The 25,226-nt window shown below is 38.7% G+C and overlaps 1 protein-coding gene across 1 annotated transcript; it reads right to left on the reverse strand.

Moving 5' to 3' along the window:
* Positions 1-11,211: 11,211 nt before the first annotated feature.
* Positions 11,212-13,572, reverse strand: HOXA4 (homeobox A4). Its single transcript, XM_026708189.2, is given in 3 exon segments — positions 11,212-12,067; positions 12,070-12,359; positions 12,844-13,572. Coding segments are annotated over 3 exon segments (951 nt in total). The 5' UTR covers positions 13,463-13,572; the 3' UTR covers positions 11,212-12,025.
* Between the last annotated feature and the right edge of the window lie 11,654 nt (positions 13,573-25,226).

Here is a 25,226-nt window from a genome sequence, read left to right on the forward strand (position 1 = left end):
TTAGGGGGCAGTTTCTCTCATAATATGGGATAAATAAGTGGTTAGGATTTGGTGATAGCGAATGAAAACCTTAGGAAAGACAGAGGAAGACATGCGCCTGCTTTTGCTGATTTCGAGAGTCCTGCTCAAGCAAATATGGCCCTGCAAAGAATCTCATTGATTATTATGGTGCGTGGATGGATGGGTGCTTTTCTTCCATTCTCAGAGAGAAGAATGGAGATGCAAGTGGAATGGGGGAGGGAGCACCTTACTTCCATACTGGATTGATAAAGGTTTTCCTGGCACAGGCTAGGTGGGATACTGGTAAAAATAATATCACCATGCATCACAGATAAAATGGCAGCTGAATTGCATATACATCCTATTGAAGTCCCCCACCCCACCGCCCAAAAAAGAAAGACAGACAGAAAGAAGGAAAGAAAGAAAGAAAGAAAGAAAGAAAGAAAGAAAGAAAGAAAGAAAGAAAGAAAGAAAGAAAGAAAGAAAGAAAGAGAGAGAAATCACTTAGTTTCTGGCTGTAATCACAGTCTCCTGACATTGCTCAAAACGCTCATGGAACAATAATAATAATAAATATTATTAAGAATAATAATCACTAAGAAACAAGCAACATCAAAATAAGCATCTGTTCTTCCTCCATATTTTGACTTTTAAAAGGAACCTCTATATCATTTAGCCCCCACCCCACCCCCCAAAATACCCAATCTGGAACAATCCACAGGAATCTTAACCTTTTGAGTAGGGACCGGAGACGGGGTGGGGACAGTTCTCTGCTCGTTGCAAAGCTCCCTTTCCCAACCTCACAAGCCCAGCGAAACAAAGAGGAAGGCGAAGTGAACTGCTGCTGTCCATAGCCCTCTTAAGCCTTTTCCCCGGACTTTTGCTTAGCCCCGCTGGAAGACGCGCGCGCGCCAGGAACAATCAACGGAAATACCTTAAAATAAAATCCATCCTCTCTGTCTCCCTGATTTTTGTTTTTGTTTTTTTGTTTTAACGAAGCATTTCGCCCTAACAGCCGGGCAATAATAACCTTTCCATCAGGATCGAGTGCAGTAGCCCAAACGGAGACTTCCCGAGGGTGATCGTAGCGTTCGGGGGACGGGGGTGGGGGGAGGACCGGCGATGGATAACAGAAAGAAGTCCTTGCTCTGAACAGAATCTGGGGAAAGGTAATCGCAGACGAAGCCAGTCCGGGTCTCCACTCCAAATGGCACAATAATGCGCTGTATTATGTGCTCACGTGGTCATACGTCAACTTAAATCCTTTTATTTGAAATCGAGAATCGCTGAAGGAATCAGGGGTGGAAGCGCGAGCCTCTGGTGTATGTGTGTACGCGCGCGCATGTGTGAGTGTGTGTGTGCGCGAGAGAGCGTGTGTTTGCTTTCCCTTCTTTCCTCTTAAGCCTTAAGCAAGAGCATTTCAGAGGAGGGAGGGGAAAACCACGAGCTGGAGACGTTTATTATTATCCTTCCAACCCACATATTAAGATTTTTTTTCCATGTAAGTTTTAGAGGGAAGGTAAGAATTATTTTCATCAAAGGCTAATTAGATGGCCTGTAGAATGAAACCTCTCTGGTGACCTTTCAGAGGTGGGAGGGAGGAAGGGCACTGGGCACAAAGCAGATGAACTTAATCTGGATTTTCTGCAGAGAAGCCTTCAGACCATCACCCTCTTCTGTAAGTCTATTGAGTGGCGCTTGCTCAACACCCACGTGGAACACCAGAGTTGTTGTGGAGAGTCCAAAGACTTTAAATTACCTGACAAAGGACCTTCTGATAGAAACTACTGGATAGTTGTCCTTGTACTGTTAATGGCCCAGGAGGAGGAGGTAGAGGACAGCATCTGCCTGCTGGAGGGTAGATCTAAATTTCACCAAAACTTTGGTACCTTCATTTCCTATGCAACTACTTGAGTGATGTGCAAAATTACAAGGCTTTAGAACAATGAAATGTTTAAGGGAAAATAATAATATAACTGTCTAGGGACCCAGAACTTTGAAAACAAAGAGGAAGGGTAATAAAAGGACTTTTAAATGAGCATGAGAAATGATTTTCAGGTTGTTGTTGTTTTTTGCTTCTGGATAATTCATTTCTATAGTGTCTTCTAACCTAGGAGGTGTTGAATACTTTTAATAATGAAGGAACAAGCTACTTCTTCTATCAGGCCCACTTTGATACTTCTAATGGAGAATTTCTACTTACCAAGGCATTTCCTCTCAACGGGACCATGAGAATAGAATCAGCTCTTTGCCTTCTGCTTCTTTCAACACTCTGTCAAGCTGTTTCTCCCTCTTTACATTCCCTCTCATTATTATGAATTTAAAATGTGTGAGAAAATGAAATTTACAGTCTCCACCAATTTATGGTTCAATTATGAGTAGCCCCATAAATTTTTAACTTTAAATTCATTTTAAGGGTGCTTAAGAGATTGCTGGATTATGGTTACATAAAAAAAAAAAACCATCTTCAGCAACAATGTGAAAGCACATGGATTCAATTTTTTAAAAATTTGTCAGAGAATTCCCTAGTCTAAGACTGGGTATTCAGCTTCTCAGGCTTTTAGGAAAGATATTTTCAAACTAGCAATTGGAACTAATAACAAAAGCTGTCTTAAAAGGATAGCAAAAGTCTTGCTTAAAATGCTGCAATTCTATGTATGTTTATTTGGGAATAAGTTGCATTTACTATTGTGAAATCTGATTTCCGCAAATCACAAAAACAAATTGAATGAAGTCAATAAATAAAATACTCCTAAAACACACTTTCCTTTTCATGACTTTATTTTCAGGTAAGTATGCTTAGAATTAAAGTCACCAAAAAGCAGAATTCAGTCCTTTGACTGTTGCCTAAGTCTGCCATAGATTATAGTGCATTTGTACAACCTTAAAAGCTAGCATTTGCTTTTCTACAGCACAACCACTGTTCAGAATTCTGCTGGCAAATGCTAATCTGAAACCAAGAGCAACTTTCTGCTCAGAAGGGTTTCATGGGTTATTTAAGGCAATGTTTCAACCCAGTCAAGAGACCCTCAGAATCTCTTGGACAACAAGAAGCTGTAATTAATGGTTAATGAGAAGAGGTTCAGGAAAAAAAGTAAACCTTTAGTAATAAGCAAACAGTTTTCCATGCAGTCAAAAGTGAAAAGAAATCACCAAAGCAATAATTATCCAAAATTTAAGGGCAACTTCAATTTATAGGCCTACCTAGAAAATCTTCCTTTGCTTTTCAAAGATCTAAATTTCTCTGAAGTTGTTTCTTGGTGCTTGTTAATGTGAAAACTGCTGTTGAACTATTAACTCCAGTATTCATTGAAGATGTATGTGACTATTTAAAAAAAAACAACCTTCCAGGCATCTAAGTTTTTGTCTTGCTGGTAGAAATTCACCATCATATTTTCCTACCACCTCAAAGAGCTGGAAATTTAAACACTTTAGGAGACCTGGAAAAGTTACTTTTATTTGGGGATTTAGATGGAGGGAAGATAAACTTGTTCATGTAGCCACAGAATCCAGGCTGGAGAAACATGAAACAGATCTGAGCTGGGATCTCAAACAAACTTTTTTGGAAGAAAAAGAAGAGCACTAATGGCCTTGGTTGCTGCTTTCCAAATAAATGGATAAGATTTTGGATCCAAGCATAATCAGATCCTAAACTCGACTTGAGCTAAAGCTACCAAGAGTGATCATATTCATATCTATTATAAGTCCAACTGATTTCAGTGGGACTTTCTGTCAAATAAACATCCACAATACCTAAGCCTTGGAGTGTGTGTGTGTGTGTGTGTGTGTGTGAATGTATGTGTGGATATTTTCTAAGGCTAAGTTAGAACAATGGAAGTTGGGTCTGGAATGATGATGTATTAAATCTCAAGTACTTAAGTAATAAACATCTTTAATTTCCCTTTCTAAATATTTTTATATTGAAATACAATATATTATTTTGGAACAGCCAAGACCCAAGATTCTAGGGCTTCTTTAAAAGGAAGAACCTGAACAAGCTATTATATCAACATAACAAACCCTCGTAACATTATAATTTATGGCTACCTTTAAACATGTACTAACCGAATTCTGCTTCAATTTTGATTAATTTTAGCAGACAATTCAAATAACCATCCACATACATTAGCCTGAAATCCTGATAGAACAATCTTTTTAACAATGACAGAAATTTGAATGAAATGAGAACTTTAACTTTTAACATCAACAGTAGAGTACAACAAAGTTTTCAGTTAATCCATTATCATTGCATTCAGAGGCTTTCCAAGAATATTTTAAAAGTAAAAGTGATCTTCCACATTCTAGAAGTATTCTCAACACTCATTGATAATATTCCCACATTTAAAGAAAATTAAAACTCTATTTTTTCCTCTCCTGTATTAATGCAAAACATTCTAAAATTAGGAGACACTTTGGGAATCATGAAAGAAAAACACTATCAATAGTCCATTAATGTAAACCTTTTAATTATCAACTTGGTCTTATATCTTGACACTCACACACACACACACACCTGCCCCCCAATGCATATTCAATAATACCCTTTTACTTCTTTGGCTCTTTCCAGCCGGTGTGCAAAGCTGCCTGATTTGAATGGAACTCAGAGAACTGCTCTTACTTAAGCTCTGTGTATTTCTTTGTTTAACAAGACGGGCATTCACTGACCAAGAAAGATGAATAGAGCACAGTGAAGAAAATTCCAACCGATTTAGCTATTTATCAATCCCCAACACTGTAGCTACCTCTCTAACAAGTACTGGCAAACCAAGTCCTCTTCTCTGAAACATGAAACTATTTTAAACTATTGTACAAGAGGTTTAATTTCCTCCCACCACCTCAAACACGGTTCTTACCTCCTCGTCCTTCCAGCCACAGCACAGAATTGTTTCCAGGTTATATATTTTAAATCATATTTTTCCGTGACCTGGAATGCTGTAATCAAAGAACAGGCAACAGATAAACTAACAATTAAACTGTATTGAAGTTATAGATATTAATTTTAAGGGAAGGGAAGAGGACTGTTTAGCAACTTTAAAAGATATATTAGTAAAATTAACTTTTAATTTTGTTTATAGAACAGTAAAAACATTAGTAAAAGGAAATTGATAATATTAATACCAATAATGATGCTGTTTGCAACATATGGATGAAATTGAAAGTTAGTTTTGCAATTAGTGACCTATATTTTCTTTTAATATAATTCTTATCAGAAACATGTATTTTTATATATCTGGAAAATCATTGCTTAGCATCATTTAGTCACATAACATCTATGTTATAATAACATCTACTTTATAACAGCTATGAAATACTATCAACACTGAACAATAATTTAAAAAAGAGTGGGAAGTTGGAAGCAGGAGAGTTAAAATAGTTGTGTGTCTGTCTTCTATGGATTCCTTAGTAAAAATAGGGCATCTGGATAAGCTTGTTGACCTCAAAGGGAAGTTATCTTCAACCATGTTTAATAAGTGTCTTTGTCCATCTTTTACTCCACTGTTTCTATCAGTGCCAGGTTTTAAAAGAAATATGCATGATCCTTCTTCATGTGGCTAGTAAAAGTGAATGGTCCAGTATTGATCCATCTCTCTTTTGGAGGCTCATTGCTGCAAATGTTTTTTAAAAGGCCCTGTTCCATTTGGGGGAAACACTGCCCTATAGAATTTGGATTTCGGTAATTGGTTCCTTTGGTAGCGGTAGAGTTTGGTAGGAAGAAGCAAAATTTCAATTTTTGGGCTAAACTGCTGAGAAAGAGAAAAGCAGCCATAATAGAGAGTCTTGCTTTCTAGCTCGTGGATTGAATCAGATATCTACTGCTAAACTGAGAATATTTACGCGGGTCCGGATTCGCGGCTACTACAATATTTCTGGTACTTCCCCATTGTCTCCTTTAAATAAAAAGAAAGAAAGCATCCCTTTGTAAAACCACCACATCAGTTGCCTTGTTTGAGTTGAAACTTTTTTCTCTTTGGACATTTATTATTAAATATGCATTCCTACCCTCAGAAATTTAGGGTGTATTGGAGAGCGATTAAATGGCACATCGTGGGATTTTAGACTGCCAGAAAGGTTGCGAAGTAGCCTCGGAGCTCTTACCGGAAGATGGGGACTTCTTGATATCCCCAAATCGACCCTAAATAGCAATACTTTCATTCCGTAGTAAATCACTCGGCTTAACTAAGAGTTAAGAAGTATGTCTGCCTTCAGTGTGCATTGCCACCCACCCGCATCTCCATTCCCCTTTCTCACGATGTTTGCTGGTCTCCCGTTTCTTGTTTGGCCCTAATGGAGAAGCTGGTAATTTATGAAGCCCTGGAAAATTTAGAACCAGCCACCAAAACCCTCCCTCCCTCGCTGGGGCAGGCAACCTTCCCCAGGGAGAAATGAGGAGAGACCAGAAGCGAGTCGATTTCGCCTCGGAGAAGGATGAATCGCCCGGAGGGCAGAACTGGCCGCCAAGCCGTTTATCAGCGAGATTTCAACCTTTGGTAAAAACTTCCCCCCCCGCCCCCGCCCCCGCCCCCGATGCAAGCCAGCTTGAAACAATGAATCTCAATCCAGGAGCAAGGCTGGTCCTTACGTACTTACCAAACCTCTTCATTCCCCCCTTTATTGTTGCTTAAGAGGCTTAAAGACTCTTGCAAAGATACATCAGAAAGGCTGTAGGGTAGGAATGGCTTTGTTTTTTAACGAAAAGATTTGGGGGGTGGGGAAGTTGGGGGTAAGAAAGAGGAAGCTGCCCTTCACTTCGGAAAGAATCACTTCGACGAGTGAGAACTGACCGCCAACGATTCATTGCTAGAGACCGGTATTAATTATTTAACCTGTCACGTGATGTCCCTCTCTCCCCCCCCACCCAGCCCCCCTTTCCAGATTAAAATTTCAATACTCCCAGAACAGAGGCAACACCTTTATCTATCCCAGCAGAAGCTTTTCGGTCGCTTATTAAACCCTTCTCTCTGCTTTCTGACAGTTTTTCAGTTTTCAAAGAGGTCGTTTGGGCATCAATAATGCACAGGGTGGATGGGGGGGGGGGCAGTGTCAAACTAGGGGAGAGGCAAACAGGCTCTCTATCCCCCATCAGTCATTGGGATTCGAATTTGTATTGTCAACTGCAGGTAGGGACATAACTGGATTTTTGTTCCAGCCATGACACTGGCAGAAGTGTTTGTGATGGGATAGGCAGGCCCTTCCAAGAAAGGCTATCAAATGCTTCACAATTCCCTGTCTATGGCATTTCTTTGAATGATATGGAAGATGATGAAATCTGGATTAATTGTGCAGCTTGCAGGAATATTATGACTCTTCTAGGACGGGAAATGCTTCAGCTCTTTATTATATCCATAGAGAACACTTGGAAGGCCAACATTCTACTGAAACGTGGTATGAAAAGTACGAGAAACATTTTGGCCAGCAGGTAACAACAACCCAAACTACAACTAAGCTTCATTGGGCTGGAGATGGACTAAGTTTCAGCAGTCATTTATTTTATTTTCATGTATTTGTATCCCAGCTTTATTTTTACAAATAATTAAAGGCAGTGAACATATCCAAACACAACTTCCTCCTTCTATTTTTCCCCACAACAACCCTGTGAGATAGGCTGAGCTAGCGAGATTGACTTACCGAGGAATCAAGTCAAGCTCCTCTAACTTCAGGCCTATTCTGCAGAAATATATACTAGCATATTATAGGATTATGGTCATAGACCATTTCAAAAGTATTCACTAGAATAGTATCATTAATGAGAATAGACTTTCTATCATTACAGCATAGTTGGATGATTCTAGAAGATGCTAAAATCAGTAGAGTGAAATTAGCTTTAGCTGCTCTTAGGTCTGGTTGAAGCTAATGAGACAAGTCAATCAATGTCTCCTTCATGTAATTTGAAACTAAATATAACTAATTTAGTGGGGAAACATCCCACTGAATTCAGATGGATTTCTTATTTCTTATTCTTATTTTGTACTAAAACCATACCAGGAAATAGACAAGTCCTGTTGGTGGCCAGCAGGTTCAGCTGTGAACCAACCATATCCATTGTTGAAGGCTACTTGTGGAATGGGGAGAGCATTAGATCAAAACAAATCTGCAAAATACACAATGCTCAAAAACAGTATCAGCTTCCCTGTCCATCCCTGGTTAACCCATTTGCCATTTTAAGAATAGCCAGATTTTCTCAAAAGTTGTATTTGCTGAAATCTAGAAAAAACTTTCCATAGCCTTTAACATGAGCTTGAGAAAGTCTGGAAAACATTAGGCTAGAAAGGCTAAGCTATAACTTCCCTATCAAGCGTTCTTTCTCTATTGCTCTCTCTTGCAATGCAAAAGCCATGCAGTGCAGCCCCTTTACCAATATCAACCATGCTCTTCTGTGCCTGTCACAAATCACCAGAGGAAACTGCTCCCTTTCTTGTTTATTGGTTTTTCAGTTGGTTCACACTAAGGTTGCTTCATGTAATGGTGTCACTATGATATTGATCTTTTTGTATATTTCTGGGGCACTAGCTAAGCAAACAAAAAGGCACTTTTCTTTAATTTTTATTTAGGGGGAGAATGGGGGTGGGGACCCCTCCTCAAGTTAGCTCTGCAATTTTGGTGGACAATATAAGTCAAGGACAGGAGAAGTTTGAGTGAGAATCAGTCCCAGAATTGATATAAGGTCAAATGAAAGCAAACAAGATGGCAGGAGTAGAAAGCCAGAAAAGAAATAGCCACACTTCTATCAATCTAATCTTTATTCCTGCTTGAAAAATAGAGACATTGGCAACAGGAAAACGTCCTCAGCCTTCTTTTCCTGTTCCCATCCTTGCCCCCAACACAGCCACACCATGTACTGTAATTTCTTGTGGCTGCTGGCTACAATGGCAGACCATCGTTCTAGAGCCTGCATAGTTAGGGATTCTTAAGGGTTTGAATGAATTCCACAAGCGCTGATTAAAAAAACAAAAATAAACAAATCTTTGTGTCACCCCACAAATGGAATGGAGAGAAGAAATAGCCTCCTTTGCTCTGCTCTGCCTTTTGTGGGAGAACCAGGCTTACATTGGACTGATTTGGGGAATGGAGATTTCTTTCTCTTTTCTTTTTTCCCCTGTGTGCAGCATCAAAGAAACACTTGATTTTAGAATCATCTTCCTTTATATTAGATATATTGCATATATCTATGTATTTATGTGAGAGACAGAGATGGAGGGGTGGAGATCAAAAAAGAGAAGCATATTTAAGCCCAAGAATCCATTTAAGAATGAATACTGCCTTTAAAGGTCAAGGGTTTGATGGGTCAGTCTGCTTCTTTAAAAAAACAATTAATGGGACAGAAAATGTGTCCTTTCAGTGAACTCTCCTCATTGCCCTGGTACAATGACAGGACAATAGTAGGGTTTAAACTCCTACCCTGTAGTTTTTGGAACAATTGTAACATTAATTAGGCCAGCTAAGGTAGAAACCCAGGGCACTACCATATAACAACACAACCTCTCCTGTTCCCCCAAGTGCAACTACACATTTAAGTGACAATATGGGAAAAGATCCATAGAATAATTTTTTAAAATTACCTTGAATGGTGACAATCTGCCATATGTATTTTCCTGCCAGGTCCGATACTCCACCCTGAAAACATACACCTTCAGGGTGCAGCCAAGCAACTGTGTCTTTTATACATGAACACATTTTCCCCAAGAAAATCCTTCGGTGTCTTCGCAGACCTTTTCCAAGAGAATGCCTTTCAGAATCGCTGTTGAATTACAAAGAAGTATTTATTGTAGGAGGTGATTAATGATTCCCAGTAAAATTGCTATTTTCAGCATGATTTCATTTAGCTTTTTTTTTTAAACAGAGGGGAAGGGGGGCACACAGCAAAAAAACTGGCAAGTAAAAGAGTATCCATAATCTTTTACTTATATAGCTGATTAAACACCTTGAAGATTCCTCTTAATTTGTAAGTTTATGTAAATTAGCAGAAGAAAAATCTTCTTCCAAACAGAGTTTAGACGAAGACACTCAGCATAAAGGAGGAGGGAATCCCCCAAGTTTTCTGTGCCATTCTCTTCTATTTAAGAATTCAGGCCAAGCGTGTCTTTCAAGTTTTAAGGGAGACCCAGTTTGGGCTGTTCTGTTTGGCCTGAATTTTATTTTCATAACAATATAACATTTTAATACTGTCAATATTGTGACCCTCCCCAGCTCAGAGGAATTTTCATATATTTGAGTTAAATTTTGCCACTTTTTCTCTGATAACTCTGGAAAGGCCTCTCTACCAGAGAAAAATAACTAGAAGAGAATTAAGTTTCATTGCAGCATATTACACATTTGCCGCCCACCAGCAAACTCTGTGATGGTTGGCAATTAAGGCCTGAAGGTGTTTTGTGCTACTTAGAATAAGATCTCAAATCTATGTTTAAGTTTAAGATTTTTTTTATATGTGCACATTGTACAAATTATTCAAAATATCAGCTGTAAAACTGTTATATCAAGACATCATCCTGATGTGATAGTCGCAGCCTGCCTCCCCACATCTCTTTCTCCCTCTCCCTTCCTCTCTTTCTCTCTCTACATTATTTAGCACGAAGATACCAATTTATTATAATCCAAGAAATGCTGTGTTATTAAAACCAAAAGAAAAGTTGCCACCATTAACAAATAAACAAAAGAAATATAGAGTTACAATGTGGTGAAAAGTAAGGCTAGTGTGACAAGAATAATATTAATCAGTCCCTCCAGTGTACTAAACAATCTCTATTTCTGATTGCATAGAAGTAGTGATACATTAATACACACAAAAGACAAAGCTGAACAGGAATGGAAAAAGATTGAATTGTTTTTGCAGGATGGGTGGATTTCCATAGATATTAGTTAAACTCAGTTGCCTACTTAAGAAGATGAGTGTTACAAGTTGGGTACTTAAAAACATCCTATTTAACCCATTATCTCCACTCTAGTAATTTATTTCAATAGGACTTGCTCCCACCTCCTTGTACTGGGGTACAAGACTTGTATTCAGGTGCTAAGACTCAGGTACTGTATGGAAATCAGTGCTCTGGAAATCAGCATGACTTATTCCACCTAATATGCTTTATGTTGATTCTGAATGATACTATTGGCTATACTAATACTAAGATTCAGCCTTTACCAGCTAATGGCAAACTCAATCAATACATCTACTTGTATTGGCTACAGAGTATCAAAAAAAGCCCAGTCTTTGGAATTGCATGGTTTTGCCAGTGTGTCTAGTGCTTTTAATTTTATTTGTTTACAGAATATTCTTTATTAAATGCACTGGTCATTTATATATATTTATATTTATATATACACTGATATACATACACACACAAAACACACTTTCACAAATGGGTACATATAGAATTCACACCTTGCTCATAGATGTGGACTGTGATAAGACATGAGTATAGGCTGAGCTTTTAGAGCAACATTGGTTCATTTTTCTTAAAAAATAATAAATGCAACATTAGGGAGACTACTATCACAACTGGAGCAAGAACTACACTTAAAAAAACCTCTTGGTATATGGAAAACACTTTTTTCAGCCAGTTAGGGATGAGAGTGTATGATTGCTCTTATAAGTGTCTTCCCCTGTCCCTAATTTCCAAATTTAAACTTTAGTGAGGTCAGACCACTTTACTTCTGCAGTCTTCCAAGAGTGCAGGAACAAACATTCAACAGAACAACACAAGTCTAGGATTTACACACAAGGTCACTTATCAATACTACTATGTTGCCTCAAAACATCTATACAAAGAGTGGTTTTTAAACATTTGGTCCATCCACAACTCCCATAAATTAAAAAGAAAACTGGGGGGCAAAACCAGGACATATTTACTGTCCATAGCTTATTTACTTTTTGGTTTGAACACGCATGTGTTTTTTTTTGTCAGCACAGATTTTTATTTTACCCCTCAGCACAACAGCTTGATCCCCAGGCCAAAAGGAAAAAGAGGCAAGAATTGGAGAAATGTTAGGGGTAGCTTGGTGTCTCTCTCTCCCCCTCCCCAAGTGAGGCTGGCTATCATAGGGAGGCTGAGTTTAAAGGGGCTCTGGTTCTGGGGGTCGTGGTGGGTGATGCTGGGCTGGAGCTTTGGCTGGCTGATGGAGACCAGAATTGTTGGAAGAGCGCATCTTGGTGTTGGGCAATTTGTGATCCTTCTTCCACTTCATCCGCCTGTTTTGAAACCAGATCTTGACCTGCCGCTCAGACAGGCAGAGTGTGTGCGCGATCTCAATGCGTCTCCTCCTGGTCAGGTAGCGGTTAAAATGGAACTCCTTCTCCAGCTCCAGGACTTGTTGTCTTGTATAGGCAGTCCGAGATCTTTTGGGCTCTCCTCCATTGTAGCTGGGGCTGACTGAGCGTCCACACGTACAGGTACACGCGCACACACCCAGATGCACAAAAGAAGAAGGCAAGGGAAGGTTATCATTATTGTGCCATAAATACAATGCCGCCAGCAGGCTTCTTTTTAAAATAGGAAGAAAAGGTTTCGCAGGGTCTTGACAAGAGGGGGACAATTAAGGATCAGTAAAAATGGTGAGGGGCATTTGGACCCAAGGAGAGCTCAAAGACCTACCGCCCAGAGCCACTGCCAGAGCTATTAAATTTATGGGGGCCATAATTACTGCCTTAGCAGCTTGGCGTAGTAAATCTCTTGCTCAAGGGCCCCACTTACAAAAGGGGTCCTCACTGCTCCTTTCTTTTGGGGTTTCGATTTAAAACTGGGAAATGCGCTCCCTTTTATCCAGTGCACCCCCAGTCCGAGTCCAGCCCTAGCCCAGCCTCCGGGGACCTCGCCGCGTTCAGTCCCTGATCCCTCTGGAGGAGGCCAAACTCACCCGTGCTCACGTGGATCTTCTTCATCCAGGGGTACACCACCGGCGCCTCCTTCGCTTTGAGGCCGGGCGTGCTTTTTTCGGGCAAAAGGGGGCAGCCGGGACTACCCCCGGTAGCTGTTCCCAGAGCTGCTTCATAAGGACGCTGCTGGGGCTGAGGCTGTGGCCCGTGGCCCTGGAGCAAGGGTGGGGAGGCCACTTGATGGCCCTTCGGAGTAGGAGCTGATGAAGCCGGAGGCAGCGGCGCTGAGTGGGGTGACGAGGCTCCGGGACCTGGGTGCTCCTGCCCTGGAGGGGCGCTGAGGCTGTTGTACTCGTAGGGTGACTCGGGGTAGTGGGGGGGCTGAGTGAGGTACCGCGCCTCGGGGGTCTGCGGTGGCTGGTATCCCGGCTCTCTGCTCGGCCGCTGGTAGAAATCGGGAAGAGGCTGGCGCAGGTGCAGCTGCTGTAGTTTTGGCTGTTGCTGGGGATGATGGGGATGGGGGTGTTGGTGGGAGTGTGGAGGGTGGTAGTTGTTCCCACCGCCGCTGCCGCTGCCGCCGCCGAGCTGTGAGTATTCTTCGCAAGGTGGGAACTTGGGTTCGATGTAGTTGGAGTTTATCAAAAACGAACTCATGGTCATTAATTTGTGAAGTGCAAAAATACTAATTTTTCTCGCGCTGTCGTTTTTCTGGGCTCGAGGAGGCCCCTCCCTCCTGCCCCTTCCTCCTTCCTTCCTTCCCTCCCTCCCTGCCTCCTCCTCTCTCCCCTCCCGCCCTGTTGTCAAGCGCCTCCCGCCAAAGTTTGGGGCTCCACTCACTCCGCCCGCTCCTCCTTCTGGAATTCCCACCCCAAAAGCTCAAAGTACACGCGTGAGCTCGGATACACACAGACGCGCGCTCAAACACACATACAAACACACACAGTCGTACGTACATACAAAGAGATACATACCACTGCCACCCCCACCCCCCCACCACCTGACCGGCAGGGCCAATTGCTATGCGGTTGGCAGAGCCCGGATCAGGAAATAGCAGGAAGATTCGTTGTGCGATGATCCTATGTGCGTTTTCCCCGCTCAGGGAAGAAGGGGTGCAATTCGATTTTATCTGGTAAAATGAGCAACGCAGGACGGGTGGAAGGAAGGTCTCCAAAAACCGGTTTTTTTTAAGTTTTAAAAGGCTATAGAATGAGTTGACCCTAAGGCGGTCCTGCAAATGCAAGTTGGCAGAGGTTTGTGGGTTCTGAAATCCTAATTTATTGGTTTAGGAACCTTTTTTAAATCCAAGTTCACTTAATCGCAAACCGGCTGGCTTTCTGGGATGTGGAAATTCAAGTAATAATCTGTAGAAGACCCCCTTACCGTTTCTGTAATTTTTAGAGAGAAAATTCAGCAATTAAGAGCTTGGCTGGAGATTCTAAATCTGTATCCCATCAAGAGAAGGAAACAAAGGTGATCTATATTCTAGATTTATTGTTCTTCAATACAAGCTATGGTGTGAGTATGTGAACACAAACAAACACACACACATACACGGAGGAATTTTGGCTATTGCAAAATTCGTTCTGCAGAAGTTGCCCCCACCCCCCACCCTCCAGGCACAATTGTGCAAGCAAATCTTTGGGCATGTGGTTTTTTCCTGCATCTATTCTTCTCCTATTCCGTTTTTTTGAAAGGATAATTAAACCAGCTAAAAATGGGAATGAACAACATGATGTATTCAGTGAATTTTGGAATATTAATAAAGGATAAGGAATGGTAGTAGAGTAATCAATGAACTTATTAAATAGTAAGAAAGGCCAAGTAATTGCAAAGAGCTATTTGTTTCCTTCTGATCCTTCTCCACGGCTTTCAGAAATGTTGTTTTTACTGTAATTTACTTATTCTAAATACCCAACTCCCCTTGGCAAATCTAAAATGGCAGGTCGTTTTTTAGAGATGCAGATATGAAATGATAGACAAAATCAAACAGAAGTCCAATTAAGTATAAGAGCAGTTAAGAAATATTAAGTCATTCCTGCAAGTATTAATACCGAAGCATAGAAATTCAAGAAGTTACCAGAAACCCAGTTTTCTTTGAAGCCCAGGTGACTTTTTGGATGAACAAACCTAGTTTTTTTTTTAAAAAAAAGCCTTTCACCAATATGAAAACTATTGCCTTCATGTGAGAGAAATATGTTCTATCACTGCTGAAAGTTTTTTTTTAATCTCTGCCATCTCTGTTGAAAACAAGAGGAATAAGGAAGCCAATGCATAAATTGTGATGTCCTAAATCTGTTTGACCAACACATAAGCATAGCGAGAGGCCCTCTTCCTTTATCATTACAATAGGGGAGCAAGCCTATTTCCTTGAGAATAAATCATAGTGAATCCATGGGAGTTTCTAATGAATGGGCAGGTATAATATACCACAAAAAGTATGCTGCTAAGATAACATTTTGAAGTATTATCCCACAGGTAAACTTGTGTTCTACCCTTTGCTTTAGTTTCTAATTTGTCTCTGTTTTTATCAGATTTCTTAATCCGCAGACAAGGGACAGTTGCCCCATTATTTCACTGCAAATGTAGATTTCTGTGATTATATTTACCTTCCATGAGCTATGGTGGATAAATATAATGATTGCTTCCAAATTAAAATCCTCTAACCAAATCTTTTGAAGTGGAATGGAGGCTAATGTCCCAGCATTATTCTTTCATTAAGAGGATTTTATTACTAAAATTATCATATCTTTGTTGCATTTCCTCCTTCCAACCTCATTTCCCCGTTGCCTCTTTTCTTTAACACCTGTGACCTATAAAATCAAAGATTAGGTTTTCGGCTAATACCAGAAATATGTCTTCTCTGCAATTTCACTTTTAATCATCTCCAATCAACTTTTTGTAAAGCATTTTTTCTGGCATGCTTTACCTGCAGGAAGGAGTCAGGTGTCATTTCCTGGGAATAGGCCATAAAACACTTGGAGGCAATGGAGGCGACCCTACCACTGGATTCCAAAGGGAAGAATTTTTTTCCTCCCTGTTTTTTTCTGACTTCTGTTTTACGGTTTAAATGGGAGTGAGAGTGGAAGTGTAGATGTTCCCAGTGTAGAGGTTGGGTATAGGGAGGGTTAGGGTTGGGGTTATTCTAAACTGTTAAGGCCCTAACCCTGTGTAGGGGTCAAATTGGAACCGAAGCAAGTCTGCAGCTGCAATAAGCAACTCTGAATAGGGGAGTGTTTTCTTCAAATAAAAGCTCCCTCCCCAGGACCTGAGTTTGACTAGAACTATTGAAAAACTATGACTCCCTTTAATAACAACAACAACAACAATAATAATAATAATAATAATAATAATAATAATAATAATAATAATAATAATAATAATAATAATGCGTGGAAAGCAGGTACCTTTTTTCTGTCTGCTGAGGATGATCTGGGGAGAATGTCCCAAGGGCTGCTTAAGATTAGTGCTCCTGACTGTCTTCCTTTCACTGCCTTCCACTGGATGCCTTCTTTTGCTCAACTCCATAGAAATAAAAATGGTTTTATTCTGCGAGCCCCCACCCCCAAATCTCCAAGGTGACCAACGCCGATCAGCTCAGCCACTGCATGGTTCTCAAGCGATTCCCCCACATACTCCAGAGATGGGCCTGTTCCTTGTCTTGATGGTTTCGCTATCATATCATAAACAAGAGCCGGGCCAAGACCACCAAAGATTATCTCTCCAGCAGCAGTTTGCACATCCCCCACCCCTATGTCACCAGAGATTTATGCCCTGTTCCACAGACACACACATTGGATCCAGAAACCTGGCCTAGCCAGTATTAAGCACCATTCTCCTCAGTAACACACCCGCACAGTCTTTTGGGGAGATAAAGATGATTCCACCCACAAGGGAGCTCCCCTGACCTCCAGATCAAAAGTTCTACAAGTAGTTGGTTTGAGCTAGGCTGGACTGAGGGATAATCTAGCTGAAATTGAAGAAGAGAGGAATAAGGGATCTTTCACAAGAGCTGATATTGGAGGAGCAAAATGGCAATTTTATCTTCCTTTGATGATCACTGACTAGAGAAGAGCAGTGTGTATCTGGAGCAAAAACATGTACGCACACACACACACACAGAGGTTTTGTCTTGCCACATGTGCCTGGAAGAGAACACGAAAGGAAAAGATGGCTGATCAACAAACCCAGCACCCTCCCTTGCCAATGATTTGATACATTTTGAGTATATTTAACCCAGCTTTCCTTGTTCAATGCATCCCTGCCACAAGTTTCAAAGTAACCGAAAAGTGACACTGGGCACATTTTGTTTCTTATTAATCTTCCACATTGACAGTCTTTGTTAAATAACAAGGCGTGCCCTTTACCAAGCGACATTTTCATATTTGTTAGACAAGTTGACCTGAAGTTCACCTCGGCCTTGGACTTAGGTTTTTTTTTTTTTCCAGGAGATCTCTGAGGGTGTCTCTTTTAAAAAGGGGGGGAGTGGGAGGCTTTGGTTAAATCTTTTATTCCTAAATGGGAAAGATCCTGAAATTCTTCTAGGAGAAAAATGTAATATTTGTGAAATGTAGGGACTATATTTGCCTTTCATTTTCTAGAATTAAAAAAAAAAAGCTCATTAAAAGGAATTTCTTTGAAGCTCAGCATTTGACAGTTGGGTTTTGACACTGGAAAAAATGCTAGTTGAACATATACATTTATCTGTAAGAATTTTCATCATAAGACTTCTAGGAGAAAAATGTAATATTTGTGAAATGTAGGGACTATATTTGCCTTTCATTTTCTAGAATTAAAAAAAAAAGCTCATTAAAAGGATTTTCTTTGAAGCTCAGCATTTGACAGTTGGGTTTTGACACTGGGAAAAATGCTAGTTGAACATATACATTTATCTGCAAGCATTTTCATCATAAGACTTGACTGTTTCTAGTCTTTGTATTCTTTTGACAGTTATTCTTAAAAAAGAATCTGAGTGTTGGAGATACATATTGAGCCAGAGCCAGTGTAGTCTAGTGATTAAGGCAGCAAGCTAGAAACTGGAGACCGTAAGTTCTAGCCCCACTTTAAGCATGAAAGCCAGTTGGGTGACTTTGGGCTAGTCATTCTCAGCCCAATTCACCTTACAGGGCTGTTGCTGAGTGGAAAATAGAAGGAGTATTATGTAGGTTCACTGCTTTGAGTTATTTATAAAAATAATAAAGACATTATTAAAAAGAAAAGAAGGGGTCAGTAAAATTGTTCTTTGCAACCAGAAAAAAAATGAGAATTAAGTTATCTTAATTGTGCTGAATTCCAGGGCTGGGGGTTGGTGTTATATGCATTATTCACATAAACATACAATCTGTCTTTCGTTCTAAATTTATCCAAGGTAGACAAAAAAGCTTTTAAAATTGTTCCCCCCCCCAAAAAAAACACAATTTGAAAAAAGAATGCTGATTGCCTTCAAATTCCACCTTAAGGCAAAAGTAGTGGAGAAAGGAGAAAGGCAGGTTTCTGTTTGCCACTTTTTACAAAGCTCTGATTCATTAAACTAACAGTTGTTTTAAATAAAAAAATCCAAAGACATCTACCATGTTCTGTGGGTAGAGAAATTATATTCAGGTCCTATTCTGCCTTCCAGATTTTATGCTATATGCAGTTATCTGGAGGTAAGGCCATTGAATTCAAAAGCACTAGCAAATCCAGGAATCCTCCTTAATTTTACACTCACTTGTTTTTAACAGAATTTTAACAATGTTTTCTTATGATTATCTTCCCCTAAATTTAAGATATGGAGGAAAGAGAGAGAGAGAGAGAGAGAGAGATTGGTATTTTAGAATAATTTCTAAGAAAAATGCACCAAGAAACACACCAAGAAAAAAAATCAAAACAGATTGTCAAACTTCTAGAAACTCAACACCTGTGCAACCACTGCCTTATAACCAGAATAGTTTGTTCTTACAGAGTAAACTTTCTAATGTATTTGTATAGTGAAAACATGTATATTATTTTGTTAAAAAAACTATTTTCTTCTTCTAAAAAGGTCTTTTTATTATCTTTCCGTAATTGCGTCCATACAGAACAACTTTTTCCAGTTCCAGACCAAACCACCATATAATGTTCAGCTCTGCTCCCTTGCTCAGAAGATGCACTGAATTCAAAAAAGCCGCTCCTTGGTCAATTTGTGTAGATAGTACTTTGCTCAATCTTGCAAGGAAATGTTTTATAGTCCAGTGGTTACTCATCTATTTGTGTCAACATATATAAAGCAGAAAATCCTTTGCAAAAATCTGCAAATCAATAAATTTAGGCTGTTTTTTTTTTTAAAAAATTTTTTTTAGCAGATTAAATAAACCACCCTTTTCTGCTTTTTGAAAGAAGAAGGAAAGTATTGTCTAAATGTAATACTAAATAAAAGTGTTTCACCAAAGGAATATATGCATATAAATATATGTACACATTACATACATATATAAAGTAATGCAAATATATTTTCTGACTTACTAAAAATAGAATTATAAATTTGTTGCTTCAAGAGCAAACATCACACATTATTTTAGATGTTTCACTTCCAAAATCAAAATATTATTTAAAAACCCACTTATAACTGAACTGAGAAAGTTGTGTACAGTTTGCTATGTATGAAACATAAAAAGTACATTTCAATCTATACATTGCTAAACTTTTTTACACATTTATATGCATCATTCTTCTTTGCTCCAAAAGGGACATTTTGACAACCTACAAGTTTTTAAAGATAAATATGTATTAGTCCTGCAAAAATCTCAGATAAAAGCAACTTTCTCTAATGTGACATCCTCAAAATGCATTTGGACAATTTTTCCGATAGTAATTCAAAATTTCTGGAGGACACAAAACTAGGAAAAGCTGTAACCTAGCACAAGAATACAAAGGATAAAAGGAATTTTCATAGACTGTAGTTCTCTTCATGAAAGGTGCAACTCTGGATCACTAAAATAAATGAAAATTCTCCTGAATGAATTGGTTAGTATTTATTTGTACAGCTGTCAAAAGAAATTTATATCGGTGTATACAGCTTACATGCATTTGTGCAGAAGAATGGAGCTATGTGTCTTAGCACCACGTTCACCTGATTCAGGGAAAGTCTGTGCTTGATAATTCAGGATGAAATACAATGTGTATTCTTCTCTGAAAAGAGGAATTTGCTATCCTTCCCTGGGTAATTGAGGTCATTCGACCAACCATCAGGGTTCACCTGGAGTCCATACTACGAGCCCCGCACTTAACTCAAAGCTGTTTTATCTTTTGTGTTGATAGTCAAGATCTTGGCTATAACATTGACATCAAACTCTGTCTAGGCTGCTCGTGACTAAGAGCAGTGCAAGAGGTAAACTTTTGACCCTCAACTTTTTGACCTGGAGTAGTTACGCCCTAATCACAAAGATATACAAAAGCAATGCAGCTTCTATCTCCTTAAAGAAGGATTAAGCTCCAACAGTCTTCCTTGTCCCATTAAGCTTTCCTAAAGGATCTAGAGGGATGTGGTGTTCTTAAAAAGAAAAAAAGAAAAAGGAGAGGTCCTTAGAAAAAAAGTATATCATTGTAAGCAAAACCTAAGATCACTTTCCAAAGACATTTCACCACCGCTGAAAAAAGCAGTGAATAGAGCTAGTAGCCTCTGTGACAGGTGGGTAAAATCCGGCTCTGAAATAGGCTTGCTCGATGTGTAATATTAAGATACTGGCCATTTTACCCAGTCTTTTTAATAGCAATGATAACAAAAACAACACACTGAAGAACTGATCCAGTGGATTTGTGAAGCCTTGCCTAAGGAAAAAGCGGAATGACGATGAACTTGGTCTAAAGCGGGCTCTGCTGGCGAGTTTCAGAGGGTGCAGATTTATCTTCCTTTCTGCATTTACTTAACCTGGCAATGAACTGCAAGAGCTGCCATTTATTATTCAGGGACAGACTTCACCTCGAGCAAGGACTGTTTCACAAAACTGCAATAATTACCCAATAACCTTCATAACAAATATTATTATTGAAAAGCCATTGTGGAAGATCGGGAACAGGATGAGAGGAGCAGATTCCAGGGATTCTGAAGAGAAACACTTTTGCAAAGCACAGTATGATATACTTTTATTTGTAATTATATTGCATTGACTGCATCTGTCTAAGCAAGAAAGATGTAGTTCTTTTCTCCCAGAGAAAACCTGCTTGTAAGAAATACTGGCTACTTGGATTTTACAGAATCCAAAAAGGTCTACAATGTACTGTATATGGCCAGAATTAATAGAAAACTGCAAAGCTGAATTATATCCCTCAAAACAGTCTTGTTCTTTCAAGGGAAAGGGTAGTTAGAAGTAAGGAAGAAGACAAGTAAGAAAATCTGATGCAGGAGCTGTGATTGCTAGTCTCAGTATTAAACTGTTCAATAGAAACAGTAGAAAATAGCAGTATTTCTTTCACTTGCATAATGGAGCTTATAATTTTGCCAGAAGGCTTTGAACAGAAGTTGCATGCTAATCCAATATCATGTGAATTTCAAAAGTTATCTTTGTACTTTCAGCACAGGGAAGCACCATAGTTACCTTGCTGAAGTCAAAAACACTGATTTGAGCTGATAAAATTGAACTTTCTAACATCCATAAGGAACTGAAGGAAAATAAAGTATTATTCTTACCATAAGAAAAGAAAAAGTAATGGTGTTATCATCATTTATGCAAATACGCTTTTTAATTTTAAAACTTTGGTTTACAGCATTCTATTTTGGAGCAATGAGTGTTTTGAGCAGGTGAGTACATTTTGGCCTATTTATTCAACTTGCTGCTCTGGTATAAAATGATAGAAAGATAGACTAAAATAAAATCATTTTGAGGGGAAAATGTTTTCTGTTCCCGCAAATGTTGTGATCCTCCCCTTAGAGTTAGATGGCTAGTATAATTTTATTTTATTTATTGTGATCTGGATGCTGGTTTGCACAATAACATGGAAGTAAATCTCATTAAATTCAGGAGTATGTACTGTTAAGTAGAAATGCATAGGGTCACTTATTTATAGAGAACGTTGATAGAATTATATGTCTTTCCCTCCTCTGTCTATGAAATCAATCTGTTAATTCAGCCATCTTTCCAATGAGCCCTGGCTGAGTGGTTGTTAGTTCAGGAGATAACTAGTTATACAAAAAGGAGCATTAATAAGAAAGAACATAAACAGCATTTAGCCTCTAAGTCACAGAATTATGTTCCTTAATTGTAAATAATCTTAAGGATAACTACTACATTTGGTTCTAAAGATCTCACTGTAGAAGGATATCCTTCCTCGCCTGTGAGAGTAAACATAGCAATTAGAAAAAAAAAACCCAAGGTTAAAAAAATCGGGCCACTCTCCCCTGGCCACAGCTGGCTTAAACATCATTTCTTCCATGTATTTAAAAACAGGGGAGCTCAGCAAAACTTTAACACAGCACATTTAAGCTGAAGTAAATAATGCATTATGGCTTAAATAGTATTTTATGTGGAGACTTCTGCCTTTGGCATGTAGGACCTTTGCTTTTGAATGTGTAGGAATCTCAACAGTAACCCTGCAGAGGAATGCTGTTTAACTAAAAAGCTAGCTTTCTCTGTAAGTGGGATTGGGGACTTGCATTTATATATATATAAAGATTTACCTTTGTGCCCTGCTTCTTTTCTTAAGTAAAATTAAAAGAGAAAGGCCATACATACATATATATATATATATTTGATTAAATCTGTATGGCCTTTCTCTTTTAATTTTACTTAAGAAAAGAAGCAGGGCACAAAGGTAAATCTTGCTAAAGATTGTTGAAAATTCAGCACATCTTAACTACGCTAACTATGGCGGACAAAAATCCCTGCATAACATGGAATGAGAAGGGCGGGGGACAAATGTCAATACATTTTATGCTACCTTCTACTTCATATAAGTGTAAAGAGAGATCACATACATGCACACACAATGTAAATGACTCTGAATGCATGCGTATATTCATAATTAGAGTCAACTTAAAAATCATAGAAATTTCCAGATCTTCAAATATTTATTCATGCCTCCACAAAATTTGTCTCTTTCTAAATAGCAACCAGAATAGGGTAACATTCAATTATATTGCCAGATACCACTGAGATTTTAATACGGATGCAAATGGCATTTAATTCTGTATAATGTGCAGAAAGAAATTAAGACATAGAGAAGTAAAGCCTCATTTGACATTTAATTGAAATAAACTTTAATAGTCTAGTGTGACATATACATTGACCAACAGTTGAATTATTATTAGCAAGAGTTTGGGAAAGGAACATCAGGTAATTCTTAGGCTGAAACCCTCTGATTCATAAGGTAGATATCCTCTAGCTTCTTCTCTTTAAATCCACTAAATTCTTTTTCACTTGCAAAACCATTCATTTTATTTTGTATATAAAATTGCTACTGTGTCCCCAGCAGTTGCTTTCCTAAAGTTTTAGGAGTAACAATATGTTCGGTTCTGATTGAATGGCACTGCAGAAAGCAGGCAGGAAGGCACGGGAAAGTTTAAAAAAAACCAATGTTATTTCATGCTTTCTTTCAACCCTGGAAATTTAAAGATTTAGATCTAAATCCGGCCATAAACTTTATTGCTGCATAATCACACTCTAGTGAGAAGTGTCTGCTTAAATAAAAAAGGATGTTGAAATAAACAGGCAGCTGGGGGCCTACCCCAACAATTGCCAGCCAGTAAAATAAAGAGAACAGAAGAAAGGAGAAAGGTAGCTAGCTACATAAATGGGCTTGTTTATTATGTCCTATAAACTTAGACGGTCTTCAGTAATTTCCAGGGATATAATGGTATGCAGAATCTAAAGTTGTGATGGATTTCCTCACATTGGAAAGAAGAACAGGAGGAGCAGGAGGAAGGTTAAAAAAAAAAAAAGAACGCATGTTTGGAGTGGACAATATATAACATGTGCTGTGTATACAGTGTACAAGTATTAAGATCACATATAATACAACAACTTTGGTACAGCATACAGGGTGCAAGTGTGATTAATTCTGGAAGGCAGAAAAGACCCAAAGAATCCAATATTTAAAATCAACTAGAACACCTTTATTGTTATATGTAAATATTTCATCTAGATGAAAATATTCCAGACATTCCAATAACAATGGGGTTGTTGACCCTTCCAACAAGTTTATAGCCAAAACCATCACCCCCCCCCCAATTCTTCCTCTTTTAAATTGGCCTGCGGACTCTCCTTCCCATAAATACACATAAACAAAAACCCTTCGTGGAGCAAGGGAAGTCATTATCATTTGCTTTAGCCAACATAATTAAAGTTGGGCCTCAAAATCCATCTCTGCCAAAGACTCTTAATCTGCATTTTTTTTCCGCTTTAAGACTCTAATGTTTGATTCTGGATTATGACAATAAAATTTGTTGTTCTTATATGTATCAGCTCAACTGCAGAAAAATTCAAATTATATAGGATTTGGGGCAGACTGGACAAATCACCCTGTCTTTAAAGCAACACTTTGAAGAGGTTATTGGACTATTTCAAAATATGCTGAGGAATGAAAACAAGGAGTAAGGCAAAACTATAGCCAAGTCCTCTACTGGAAAAACAAATTTAAGCAACTTGCGCACAAAACTTACCTTAAGCGCTTTTTTTTTCATTGAGTATTTGAGAACTTGGGGAGAGATACTTCTGTCCCTAAACCCTGACAATTTGAATGACCAGGAGGCACACGTAGCCTGTAAGAGAGTCAAATGAAGTCCAGCATCAGTGTGATTATATGTTATGTGGTATATAATGTTGGATGACAACTCCCCAGGACCATAAAACTTACTTTAATGGCACCACGTGACTTTTTATAGCCAGTGAGCCTATCTGTCTGTAACTATAGATGATTTTACGATCTAATTCATAGACAAAACCCTATTCATTTGGCATCCAAATGTCATATAGCTGGAACTTGGGCTTATAAAGTTTACTGCTTTATAACTTTTAAGGGAAGATACCAATGTACTTCGCCTGTAAATCTACAGATCTTTAGTTACTCTTAGGAACTCAGAAGCATTACCCATTCAAGTCCTGGGTTGGGTAAGTAGTGTTATATTTCTAGCAAAATAAATTAGCATAGCTAAACAAAGCAATACATATTTATTTGATTTGATCTAAAATAGTCTTTCCCCAATATCTGTTAAATTTGTAGCAGGAGAAGTGTAATTCATGGCAGATTGTGTGGAAGAGTCTCTGGAAGATATCTATAACTGTCCACCAGTTAGTTTTCCTTAGTTCCCTCTAGAAAGCTAAAGAAATTAAGCTCTTAGAAATGAAGTTGAGGAAAGCAAATGGTTGTTTATATGTTTCTTTTTCTTTCTATCTATCTATCTATCTATCTATCTATCTATCTATCTATCTATCATCTATCTATCTATCTATCTATCTATCTATCTATCTATCTT

This window comes from Pseudonaja textilis, chromosome Z (genome assembly GCF_049901715.1).
Source record: "Pseudonaja textilis isolate UNSWEBS1 chromosome Z, rPseTex1.2, whole genome shotgun sequence".
NCBI lineage: Eukaryota > Metazoa > Chordata > Lepidosauria > Squamata > Elapidae > Pseudonaja > Pseudonaja textilis.